The sequence below is a fragment of the Gavialis gangeticus genome, unplaced genomic scaffold (genome assembly GCF_001723915.1).
Source record: "Gavialis gangeticus isolate Ggan-Ray unplaced genomic scaffold, GavGan_comp1, whole genome shotgun sequence".
NCBI classification, from domain to species: Eukaryota; Metazoa; Chordata; order Crocodylia; family Gavialidae; genus Gavialis; species Gavialis gangeticus.
Window position 1 is genome coordinate 762,461 of NW_017728960.1, and position 13,056 is coordinate 775,516.

The window sequence follows — 13,056 nt, forward strand, 5'->3', positions numbered from 1 at the left end:
TCGGGGCGGGTGGGGGGAGGATCTTGCTGCTTGAACCGCAGGGAAAGGTGAGCTCATTCATTATCAGCGCCGGGGATTTTATTTATTCGCCTATGACTAGCTGTTGTTTTGCAGCTATAAATTATCGCCGGCATAAAAACCACTTGAAGAGTGAACACCAAGACTACAAATTAGCAGCAAATTTTTGTGATCCGCAGCAGCATTGGAAGAGTTCTTTAAAATGCCATTCTGTCTGGCATAATTGTATAGTAGGTATTTCCATTCAAGCAGCGAAAACGCCTCCTGAAAATATGAAGACTTTGTAAAATCTAATTGACAAGGAGAATAATAAGGGTTCAATGCCAAGCTGTTAGAGAGGGGAGGATTAGACAGGGGGCTTCTTCAGAGGGGTAGATTGAGGCACAAAGGGAACAATCACATGCCGGCATTTTACCACATAAACTACAATAAGGCTGAACTGAGGATGAATACAGAAAAGGGGGAGAGAGAGGAAAGAGATAGAAGGAGAGAGAGAAAGAGAGGGAGAGCAAGTGTGGCCAGACGGGGTGGTAGAGAGAGGGATGGATAGACAGAGAGCTGGAGAGAAAAGACAGAGTATTATAGATAGATAGAGAGATAGATATCAGAGTGAAAGACAGAATACGAGAAAGTGAGAGCAGAAGCAGGAGAGGGAGTGAAAGGCTGGAGGGAAGAGTCCTTTTTCCCAGTGTGTTCAGGTGGTTTGGGAGCCTGGCTCTGCAGGGACTCAGCTTTACATTTCACCAAAAACCTTGGGATCGTGCAAGTTTGGGGCAGAAATGAAGAACTTTGACATGTCCCGTAAACCACCGCTGTGAAAGTGCCCACGTCGCTTTGTCTCCGTTGAGCTCCATTGAGGCCCAGTCCGGCCCCCACAATGCAGCGCGACGCACTGGACCAATCACGGCCTGCGTTCTGCGTTTGAAAGGCTGGATTTCCACGAGATGGCATTTTCCAGTCTCAAATTTGCTGCTGGCTCTACTTGGAAGCCTAAATCCTGTTGACTGGCCTCAGGGCTCCTAAGTGCCTAAGTCACTTGTGCACAGTTGACAGGGTCTTCTCAATTAGCAGGTCCAAACACCCTGGATCTGAAGGCCCGGGACACCCGGAGTTCTCCCATCGACCTCCTTCACTCTGAGACATTGGTCACGTGGATCATGGTAGTGCCTTGGAGCCCCATCCCGGACCTGGACGCCCGGGTATAAGGGGCTGTACAACCCCTGCTCGGGGCTCCCAGGCCAGGGCCTCACCCCCAGACTCCCTTCCTTCCCGCTTATAAGGCACCACTTCTTTTCCACTACACCCTGGGCCAGTCTCCCATTGGGGTGCATGCTGATTTACACCCCCAGCCTGGCTCCCTCCCACGCCACTCCCTAGGTCCTCTCCCTGAGGGGTTGCATTTGGCCCCTGGTTCAGCTGCAAAGGACAGAGCCAAAGGCAAAGCCTCCTTTCCCCCCAGCTTTAAGGATCTCTAATAAGCTTAATTCCCTGTTGACTCAACAGCATGCATGGGTGATCTCAAGGCAGCTCGGTCCTTCTCCCGGGCTTCCTGTCTGGAGGGCTCCCCTCTGCCCGGCTGGGCTGGGGAGGGGGCTGTGAAAGAGCCTGTTAACCCTGCCGGACAGGAAATCCCCTGGCCGTTCCATTTGTGTTGGAGATGAGAAAATCCCTTTTTCTTCTCCCTGCTTGACACCCTTGTCCAGCCCCCGCAGGGCAAGAGGCTACAGAGGAAGGAGGAAGAAGGCACCTGCTGGAGCTGGGGGCTGGGCTTGGAGTCTCGGGTAGAGAGTTGTGGAGGGGCAGGGGGGACGGTGCTGCAGGGGTGAATCGGGGCCTAGGGAGGAGTGTCCAGTGGCCCTGGGTTTGGGGAGATGAGGGGTCGATGCCCATCTCTGCTACAGATTCCCTTTGTGGCCTTAGGTGCATCACTTAGCTCCCCTCTATCTCCCATCTAACAAGGCTCGTGGGTGTGTGGTGGAAAGTTTATGCTAGATGGTGTGTGTGTGTGTGTGTGTGTATATAGCTATTTATACTTCAAAAAACCTCTAACAGGGCTAACAGCACAGCCTGATTGCACAAGGGGGAGGCAGGGCCCAGTCACTGGGGACAGACAGGCACCAAGGATCTCGGGGCTCAAGCTGTGGGAGGAAATTAGGGGCCTGAAGATACTGAGGCTCTGTAGGGCCCCTGCCTCTGCTACTGACTTCCCAACCAGCCTTGACCAAGTTGCTCTGTGTCATTATCATCATCACAGTGCCACGTGGGAGCCTTGTGGCACCTGGCGCTATATGAGCAGACAGCGAAGAGGGGCCGGCAGCCTCTGTTTCCCCACTTGCCACCCAAGGGCCGTGGTGGATCCCAGTACAAGTGCGCTGTAAGGAGCTCAGCCCTGCCAGGCTGGGCTGTCTTGGCCAGAGCTCTCCAGAGAGATCCATTTTCTGCCCTGTGCCCACCCCCCCATCCAAACTCTCCCTCTTCCCATATCAATTAGTGGATCACAGGGGTCCAGCGCTGGGCGACTCCACAGTGATGAAGGTTTCTGGCCAAGGGAGGGTGATGGGTTAAGTTGTTGCCTGCTTTTAGCAGAAAGCACTGGCCAGGCTTCAGCCCAGTGGTTGCTCCTTCCTCAGACTCAGTGAGGTGAGCCAGGCTGGAGACGACTGGTGGGAGAGGGTAGCTTATCCTGGGCATCTGGGTTTCACCCTCCCTGCTTGAAGGCAGTGAGCTCTGGGGTGGAACATGGCAGGCATTGACTGAGCAAAGGCAGGTGAGCATTAAGCTCACAGGCAGGTCCCATCCAGGCCCATTTCTGGACGCTGCTCACATGAGAGGCTTCTAAACATGGCTCTTCTCCCTCTGGGCTCCCCACTCCCTGCTCCCCACCCCTCAAGCCTTCACTGCCTTTCCACGGACAGTTCATGCCCAAACACCCGCAGGGAAGGAGGGGATTGTCTCCTGAAGAAGGCACAAGCCCTGGGGTCTAGCAGCACTTCCAAGTGGAAGAGTTGTTGAGTGGGTAGAGCAGGAGCTGGGAGTCTGCACCCCTGGGGTCTATCTCCCCATCTGCCACCGACTCACGGCTTCACCTTGGCCAAATCACTCCCCCCATCTCCGGGCTCCAGCTTCCCTTCCCATAGCAGCCGCACTAGAATAGGAGGCCACACAGCTGGGATCTATTTCCCCTTTTAATGGTCTCTGAGGCAGGGGCAGAGCTGGGTCTCCTCAATCCAGGTGTTCCCCGTGCTCCTCCCCAGCAGCCGCCCCCTCCTGCTCCTCTGGCTCCAGCCGGGGCTCCCCTCCCGGGTTCGGTGTGGGGAAGGCTGAATCCCAGGCTTCTTCCAGCTCCCTCCGCCGCTCCTCATACTCCTCCTTCTGAGCCAGCGGGCTCCCCTCCAGCCACGAGGCTGTCTCCTCGCACAGAGCCAGCACCCTCTTCTTGGCTCGCACGTCCACCCCGTGCCCGCCCTCGGCCGCCCGCTTCAGCTGCAGCGCGCACGACTCCAGGGAGTTCATGGCTTCAACGGCCTCCTGCTGCGCCCGGTCCTGGGCCTTGCATTCCTCCGCCTCCCGCACCATCCTCTGGACCTCCTCGCGGTCCAGCCGGCCCCGGGTGTCGGCGATGGTGAGCTGGCTGGTGTTGCCCGTGTGGATGTCCCTGGCGGAGACAGTGAGGACGCTGTTGGCATCGATGGAGAAGGTGACCTCCACCACGGGCTTGCCGCGGGGTGCCGGGGGAAGGCCTCTGAGGAAGAAAGTGCCCAGCAAGTGGTTGTTCTTGCTCAGGGGACGCTCCCCTTCATACACCTCAAACACCACCGTGTCCTGGTCATCCTCGGCTGTGGTGAAGTCCATGGTCTCCTTGGTGGGCACTGGGGAGTTGCGCCGGATCACGGTGGCCATCACGCCACCCACCGTGTCGATGCCCAGGGACAGCGGGGTCACGTCCAGAAGCAGCAGGTTCTGCAGGCCCCGGGTGTGGTGGCCGGTCAAGATGGCCGCCTGCGCAGCCGCGCCGTAAGCCACCGCCTCGTCGGGGTTGATGCCCTTGCTGGGCTCCCGCCCGCCGAAGAAGCCGCACAGCAGCGCCTGCACTTTGGGGATGCGGGTGGAGCCGCCCACCAGCACCACAGCGTGGATCTGGTCCGTGGTGAGGCGGGCATCTTGCAGCGCCCGCTGCAAGGGCTTCAGGGTGGCTTGGAAGAGGTCAGAGCAGAGGTCCTCAAAGCGGGCCCGGGTGAGGGTGGCGTGGAAGTCCAGCCCCTTGTAGAGGGAGTCGATGGAGAGGGCGGCGGTGGTGCCGGAGGAGAGCGTGCGCTTGGCTCTCTCGCAAGCCGACCGGAGCCTCTGCAAGGCCTTCTTGTCCTGGCTGAGGTCCTCCCTGTGCTTCCTCCTGAATTCCTGCAACAAATGCTCCACCAGCCGGCTGTCAAAGTCCTCCCCGCCCAGGTGGGTATCCCCAGCCGTGGCCCTCACCTCGAAGATGCCATCTTCCACCCGCAGGACGGACACATCGAAGGTGCCACCCCCCAGGTCGAAAACGAGCACATGGCGGGCCTGGCCCCCCGGGCTCCCGGTCTCTAGCCCGTAGGCGATGGCAGCCGCCGTGGGTTCGTTGAGGATCTTGAGGACGTGGAGGCCGGCGATGGTGCCCGCGTCAATGGTGGCACGGCGCTGGGCGTCGTTGAAGTAGGCCGGCACGGTGATGACGGCTTGGGTGACCGGGCGGCCAAGGTAGGCTTCAGCCGTCTGCTTCATCTTGGCCAGCACCATGGCGGAGATCTCCTCCGGGTAGAAGTCCCGCTCCTTCCCTTTGTGGGACACCCGGACCTTCAGCTTCCCCTCCTCGTTCACCACCCGGAAAGGCCAGTGCTTCATGTCTGCCTGCACCCCCGGCTCCTCGAAGCGCCGGCCCAGCAGCCGCTTGGCGTCGAAGATGGTGTTGTGGGGGTTGAGGGCGGCTTGGCTCTTGGCAGGATCCCCCACCAGGCGCTCGGTGGCTGTGAAGGCCACGTAGCTGGGGGTGGTACGGTTGCCTTGGTCATTGGCAATGATCTCCACCTTGCCGTGCTGGCAGATGCCGACGCAGGAGTAGGTGGTGCCCAGGTCAATGCCCACGGCGGGTGCCTCGGCCCTTGGCATGGTTGGTGCTGGCGGTGTTGGCAAATGAGAGAGATGTCAAGCTGCTGCCATGAGCTGGGTCCTGGCTCGGCTCCTCTGCCCCTGCCCTCAGGGGATGGTCCCCACCTCTGGGCCCCTGGAAGGACCCCCCTGCCCTCACCACAGTGCGGGTCACAATGGGGCTGAGACAACACCACTTTACACCCGCGCTGGGCCCATGGATGGTGGCAATGCCTGGCTCAGAAGCCAGTTGCTTTGGGGCCGGGGTATTTCCAGGAAGGGCATTGGGCATGCGACAAATCTGGCTGGATCAGGGCTGCTAGAAGGGGAAGAGATGACCACAGCTCCTGGCTGTTATGGGGGGGATTTCATCCTGATGAAACCCCCAATCATTTAGGCTGCCTATGCTGATGGGATGTAGAGCAGCTCACTTGCAGGCCTGCTGCCTTCTAGCTGGAGAAACTGAGGCACAGGGGAATGCTGGGCTCCCTTCAATGGATTTCACTGCTGGCAGTTTCAAGGGAGGGTGGTGCCTTCCCAACCCTGCCCATTCCCTTTCCCTGTTTCCACTGCCCCCCGTGCCACGGTATCAGCAATAAAGCCTCAGCTCCGGGAGTCCTGTGATTGTAGGAAAGGCTGGGCCTGCTTTTGAAGGGGAAACGCAGCGAGATGTGGTCCCTGCCAGCTACGAAATGGCAAAGAGCTGGTTTTATCTCGCCGGCAGCCCATTTGGGGTGGCTCTGCCTCCCCGATCCCCACCCAGAGGCTTCCCAGAGCAGAGCTGCAAGCAAGGAGGAGGCTGGGCTGGAGGGAGGGGGTTCCCAAACCTTCCTCTCCCCCAGCAGTGAATGAGGAAACTCCAGTTCCAGCCACTCTCATTAAAACCCTCTTCTTTCTCCTTTGATCTCTCTCAACCTTCACTGGGTCACTGGTGAGTTAAGAGACATATTAACTCTCACATGCCCATGTTTCGGGGCGGAGCGGGGGAAGAACTGGGGTGGGTGGCTGGTGTTAAAAGGAAACTGTTGACGATGGGGGAAAAGAAAAAGCCCCCTTTTTCTCCATGCCCCCCCAGCCAACACAGATGACAGCCCCCCCCCACCTCTTTCTCAACATGGATCACATTAAAACCCCGAGACCTGGTCAGGTTGGAGAAGGAAAAAGGATACTACAGCTTTACAGTAGCGTGAACTATAGAGCCACTGTTTCGGCAGTGACCCCGGGGGTCAAAGGTGAAGGGTTTCCCAGGAGTGTCTTTGATGAGAGCCATCTTTGATGAGAAAGGAACCTCTATACAGATGTCCCATAATTACCATGAGAATGTGTAACACATGGTAGCGAAACGCAGCCCCGAAAGGGAGGTTTAATGGAATGTAATTAAAACGGGCCTGCGCTGAGTTCTCTCCCTCGCTCCCCGTTAACCTTTTCGGGGCTGGGTGCATGACAAGCGTCGCAGAGAATAGCGCTCCCTCCCTCCCCCCACCACCGCCGACGAGGACCGGACGGGTCCCAGGCTCCCCCGCGGCCCCGTGCCGCGTGCTAACGCCTCCCATCGGAGCTGGGCTGGTCCTGGCCCCACCTCCCGTGACCCCTTCCCTTCTTTCCTGGGGCTTTTGCCTAGGTTGGAGGGGCTCTCAGGAGGCTGTCGGGATAGGGGGTGTTTGCGGGGTAGTGGGGGAAGGAGAAATGGGACCTGTCTCTCCTGCCTCTAGAGGTCGGAGCAGTGCTGGATTCGCACCTGGGGTCTGTGCCATGGCCAGCGGTCCCCTCTCCTTCCATCCGGCCCTTGCTGAGCGTACAAGGCAGCCTGGCAACGCTGCATGGTGGAGGGATCGGAGCTCCCTTCCAACCCCTGGTAGGGGATCCTATAGCGCCTGGTAGCGGGGCTGTGGGTATGTGTAAGAAGCCTTCTCGGCCTCTTCCTTGGGGGATACACAGGCACTGAATTCATCCCCTTTCCCAACCCCCCCTGCTTTGTGTGGGGATACTGGGAGATTCAGGACCCTCCTGTTCCTTATCTTCGACTTTCTTCCAGCCTCTCTGCCCCCATCTGACGAAGTCTTGCTCCTCGCCAGGCTAATATATCTGTAATGTGCCTTTGATACACTGGCGAAACAGTGTCCTGGCCCTGAGATGGCCCAAAGACAAGGCAAGGGGTTAATCTCCATGAAATCAGCCCTTCAGCCCTGCTATTATCCCCGTGTCAAGATGTCAGGGGCAGAGAGATGCTAACTTAGCTGGCAGGTGCATTCCTCCCGCTTATTGTGTCTCTGCTGTGGACTCTGGGCTTGGCTGCAATGCAGAGAGGAAGGCAGGGCACAGCACTTTCTCCCTGCCCTGCCTTCTCACCCAGGAAACCAGGGATTAGCACCCTTCCCAGAGCGGGATTTAGGGTGGACAGGTCATGCTGGAGGGGGAATTTAGGTCACTGACGCAGCTGCATGCTTGGCTTCATTTATTTATTTCATTACAGCAGATCCAGGGTCCTGGAACAGGAGCGGTCACAAACAGCAGATCAAGTAATTTGATCGAGGTACCGCTGGGCATCTGCATCTCAGTCCAGTGCTTCAGAAAGATTGCAGGCCCCAGAAGCTACTTTCTGGAGCCTTTATCCTCAAAGAGGCTGAAGGAGTAACCACTTAATGGCCCCATGTCCTCTCCAGCCCCATACTTCTCACCTGGGAAGCCCCTGGTGCCAAGATCCTGCTAAGGGGTGGGGGTCTGGCACAGCTGAGTAAGTCTAACAAGGAGCTGGAGAGGAGTCTCAGGGCTGTTTCTATGTTTTTAATGCCTTCAAAGAAGACCTTGGTTCTGCACCTTCAATAACCATGAGGAATGTGCATTGAGGTGGCGGGGTGGGGTGGGTACAGGGACCTGTCATCTAGTGGGGAGAGCAGGAGACTGGGGAGCCAGGACTCCTGGCTTTTCTTTTTTTCAGGGCTGGGAGAGAAGGGCAGGCTCAGGGTTGGAGTCGGGGACTAGAAGTCAGGACTCCTGGGTCCGGGAAGGAGTGAGGTCTTGGTGATCTGTGACACTGGGGCACTTTTGGAGTCTGTTTCTGGCTCTGAGAAAGGGGTGGGGGCTGGTGCAGGGGACTTCTGGGTGCTGCAGGTGGAAGGCCAGGAGGGCTGGATCCCAATCCCAGCTCAGAAGCTGTGCGGCTGAAGAAAAATCCTTTACCTTGGCCTCTCTGGGCCTTATTTTTCCCATCAATAAAATAGGGATAAACCTCCCTGCTCCCCCAGGCATTTGTGAGCTTGAGCATCAGGGAAGTCTCCATCAGAGCGAACCACATGCTCCACCGTAACTCCTGTTGCACAGCTGAGATCAGGGCCCCGCAGTTCTGCTCCCAGGAACCGAAGTCCCCTCTTCCAAGGTACATTGGTGCCTAAGTCCCATGTCCATGGGGGCCGTATTCCTTCTGGCACCAGGTGCTGCTTTTGAGAGCTGTGTTCAAGATGCTGCAGCTCGGCTAGAGACAAGAGAAAGGAGAGTGGTGGGCAATATGCTCAAAGAGAAACTCAAGCTAAGATCCCTTTTACCCTTAACTCTGCCCTCTTTCGGTCTCTCAATACCAGTGGTTTGCAGACTTTTTGGACTCAAGGCACACTTTGATAGCCTCAAGGACCCCTCGGAAAATGCCAGCTCTCTTGTTTTTGCTCTTTTTTTTTTTTGACTACAGAAAAATAATAAAGCAATTCTTGCATTGTAAAAAAGTCAGAAAGATCACGACAAGGCAGAACGCTTTTAACTCTGGTTTCTCTTGTCTATCCTGTCTCTCCCCTGTTCCCCAGGAGGTTTATGCTGTTCCCTTCAATGTTGCTAATCTCCAGAGCTGGCGGAGAAACAGATCTTTTCCTCTGACAAATGCTGAGTTCATTTTGTTTTTCCATCTCCAATTTCTTGCCAAATTGGGAAGAAAAAAGGCAAAATTTTGATTTTTTTTTCACACAGCCCAATACAGAGGAGGGGGAAAAAATCCCAACTTTGGATCACTGGAAACCTGTTATTTTAACACATTCAAATGTTTTAGTTTTGCTTTTTATCCTGTTTTAATTTTGAAACAGCTCAGGACGAGGTTCACCCCTTGGGAAACAAATTTAAAAACAAAAACCCGCTTTAGCATGTTAATAATGTTTCACCCTAACCCTGACCTTAACCCATTTATTTCTCCCCCCAGAAATAAATTTCATCCAAACATTGAAGCTATTTCACTGAACTATTCCATCCTTGGAGGTTTTTAAGCCCTGGCTGGGATGGTTTAGTTGGGGCTGGTCCTGCTTTGAGCAGGGGTTTGGACTAGATGTGACCTCCCAAGGTCCCTTCCAACCCTCATTTTTTATGATCCTATGATTCAAAAAGATGTCAGCAAAGAAGAGTTTTGCACTGCAAAATACATTAACAAGTTTTCCTCTGGTATTAACACCCACAGGTGAAATTCCACAGATGCTCAAGGATTTGGAGGAAAGAGACTGGAAATATCAGTGCAACAGGCATGGTGTGGGCATATGATCTAGGGAGGCAACATCCAGACAGACCCAGGCTAACAGGGAATGTAATTCTCCCACCACTGATATGCCCTTCCCCCTCAAAAGATCCCCCACAGAATAATGTTACCCTGAAATGAATCACTCTAAAAGGGGGGGGGAATGGATGGAATTAAAAAAAAATTCCAAACTGCAGAGATTTTACCCCGCAAAGGAGAGATGGGCTAAACATACTGAAATCCGCTATGATCTTCATTGTGGCTATCGATTCTATGATGTGGAAGATGCCCAGAAGCCGTGGGCAGCCTTATAAAACTCTCAGGCCTTGTCAGACAAGGTTCTCTGGGTAAATCTAATATCTTTTATTAGACCCGCCCAAATAGTTGGAAAAAAAATCTTTGCAAGCTTTCAGGCCTTGTCAACACATAAAGGTGATGTTGCTTTAACCATCCGGTGTAATTACTATGGTACCTTCCACTGGTTGGAGACTCAGTTTTCCCAATGCCTTACACTGGTATAGCCATAACAGGGTGGGAAAGGGGATACACTGGTCTGGTACAGTGCATAGAGCTGCACCCAGACCAGGGATTATCCTGGTATTATTATAAGGAGGGGACAAAAATCACACCCCTAATTCACATGGTTATAGGGTTAAAAACCTTTGCATTGATCTAATCTAAGTTTACACAGATTGGCTCGGACTGGCGCTGGATGGAGATACACAGGGATGGACAGATGATCTATATGAGGAGAGATACGCAGTCGTATAGCGCACCCTTTGAAGAAAAAGATCCTCATACTACAGCCCGACAGCTCACAAAGAGGCTTGGCAAAGAAGAATTTTTCCATCTATTTGAGTTGGTCTAATAAAAGATATTAGATTTACTCAGAGAACCTAGTCTGCCTATGTTAGACCAACACGGCTACAAGCTATACCCTCATGCCACAGCGAACACTTCAAAACTCATGCGCATAACTTAACACCCCATGGTGCATCTTGAGGTGTCTAGACAAGGATCCTTGTTTTTAGAAGTGAAATCACAGTAGAAGCGATGGATGTTGCCTACACTAAGCACCCGGCAATGTCCAGCTCCGCTCGTTTGAAAAGTGTTGGCCTGCATTTTTCCTGGGTTTATCCATGCCAATAACACTGCTCTTGAGAACAGTCCTATATAACAAGCAAATATGGGGCCTGATTCTCGTTCCCATTACAGCCCATTGCTTGAGCCCTTGTGTGGACCTCTGTGCTACCCCGATAGACGTCCCTGCAAAATTCAATTCTCCCCGTTGCACAGAGGAGACAGAAGAGATGATGTAACTCAGCGTCATTCAGGACAGGGACTTGAACTGTGCTCCCTCCAGCTGTGGGCTGGTGCCTGACCGCTGGCCCAGCCTTCCTGCAGGCCCACGGCACTGCGGGTCCTCGAGGGGGGTGCAAATCACAGCAGGTGGCTGCAGCGCCACTGAGACTCGCACCTCACACATATTCGTTCAGGACCCACGACCGCCCCCCTCAGCAAGACGCCTTGCCCTTTGCGCTGAATCCTGGGTCGGGCATCTCATCCATTGAAATCTGAGCAGGCATTAGGAAGGGGAGAAGAATATTTGCTTTTAAAAAGCCTCCCCCAAAACGGGCGATGTCCTTGTTAACGAAGTTCCGGGTTTGGAGGTGCTCACACACACACATGCACACACATGCGGCGTGCCTCCTGGCCCCTTTCCATTGTCAGAGAAAGGTCAGCCCCTGCCTAGTTAGTTATCATTAGCTAAGGCCAATTAAATTGCAGCAATTGCACATAAATCACTCAGGACAGACACAGCACTTTACTCCCCCCACCCCACCCCCCCGGTCTAAAAGGTTGACGAATCCCTCCTTCATCTCCCTCCCCCTCCGGATGAAAATGCACCCAGGCCTGGTGCCCACTCGGCCCCCTCTTTCAATTGCTGTAGGGCCTTGTCTGCTTCTCCAAATATTAAAGGACGTCATAAATCACCAGGCTGTGACCATCCATCAGCCTGTCAGGCTGAAGATCAGGGTCACGGGTAAGAAAGATCAGAGGTCGTGCGGGAATAGAGCGGGTCAGGAGTGGAACAGCCGCGCATTTGCTTAGAACAACTTATTTTATGTCGCTCCGCCGGCCAGGCGGGGGGCAGGGGAGGAGGGGCTGGAGGATGCTTTTAGCCAGCATGGAGGCTGCCGCATGAAAGGCTCTGCCCCTGACGTCCGAGATGTTTGACAGGGACGTGGGGACTGAGCTGTACTGAGGTTGCTGGGGCTCAAGCGCACTCCACAGCCCGCTCCTCGTCCACCGGCCTCCGCGTTTCACCACGGGCATCTGGGACTGGGCTAGCGCGGCTTGCCAGCCCCGTACCCTGGCAAAGTAGGGCCAAATCATCTAGTGGTGCACGTGAGCCATGTGCCGCTGAAGTCAAGGCACTAAGTACCAGCTGTCTCCCAGCACCGAGCTCCTGGCGCTCCAGCCTTGAAAGCTGGCTGTGATGGTGATCATGATGCTGGGAGATGAGCTCTGGGGGTTGTTAGACCAGAAGGCAGAGAGGGGGATTTTTCTTCTCCGTGGGAGGACAGAGTTCAGCTGACGGTGCAAGGGAAGCCTGGAAAGTGGGATCATTTGCAATAACCAGGAGAGAAAAACTGGGGCCTGGGGAAGTAGAAGCGTCGCGGTGGCCTGGCCAGCGTTGTGGGACCCACCAGGCTTGGGCCGTGGCTCGGTGATAAGATCCGAGGATTTGGCAGAAAGCGGATCCCGCCCCATGCTACCCAGTGCCTTGTTCTGAGACCGACCTGCCCCACGAGGTCCTAGGACATGTAAGGCTGCAGGGTAAACCCAGATGGCTGAGGGCAGCTCAGGATTGCGGTGGATCCCACGGCGCTGCCGCCTTTTTCTTCTGCAACACTCATTTTTTTTAGAGACAACTCGTGGCTGGTGCGATGTCCCCAGGCCCTCCTGGCCCTGGCCCTCACAGCTGCACACGCACGGCGCCAAGGTGGTGCCTAAATCCAGGGCAAGAGATGATGCCCGCGGCACGGGACGGTGAGGAGCAGCCGTCACGGCATGCGTGGCCCTCCCTTGGGGGACCCAGCTGAGGAGGCCAAGATGAGCCCCCGTCCGATCAGGAGGGGCAGAGATGGCTCCAAGCCCGCGCCGATCGCCCACTTTGGGCGTTTGTACATGTTATGCGCCCGGACAGCTTTTGGGCAAAGGCATGGTGTGAAGGCCAGAGATTAGCATAACCCGCTGCCCCCCCAGTGGAACAAGGATCCCACCGCTCCGGTTCCCCGGGGTCCCCAATCCTCCAGCCCAAGCACAAAGGGCCGCGCAGGCGGCTGGCAAACTTTTTTCTTTATTTCCCCTCCTTTTTCTCCTTCTTTCTTTTCTGCTCTTTTCTTTCACCCTTTTTTTTTTTTTTTTTT

The 13,056-nt window shown here is 55.2% G+C and overlaps 1 protein-coding gene and 1 long non-coding RNA gene across 2 annotated transcripts in view; both read right to left on the reverse strand.

Annotated features, from left to right (window-relative positions):
• Window positions 1–3,217: 3,217 nt before the first annotated feature.
• On the reverse strand, window positions 3,218–6,152 carry LOC109297365 (heat shock 70 kDa protein II-like). Its single transcript, XM_019517106.1, has one exon. It carries the CDS (start codon window positions 5,155–5,157, stop codon window positions 3,241–3,243), a length of 1,917 nt encoding a protein of 638 aa, XP_019372651.1. The 5' UTR covers window positions 5,158–6,152; the 3' UTR covers window positions 3,218–3,240.
• Window positions 6,153–7,576: 1,424 nt separating this feature from the next.
• LOC109297440 overlaps window positions 7,577–13,056 on the reverse strand; it is a 16,121-nt gene continuing 10,641 nt past the window's right edge. The window contains exon 2 of the long non-coding RNA XR_002097316.1: window positions 7,577–8,608. This is a non-coding gene — a long non-coding RNA (uncharacterized LOC109297440). The remainder of the gene's footprint in view (window positions 8,609–13,056) is intronic.

Coding starts and splice junctions, on each gene's coding strand:
- LOC109297365 (XM_019517106.1), bottom strand. CDS start 5,157: ATGCCAAGGGCCGAGGCACCCGCCGTGGGCATTGACCTGGGCACCACC.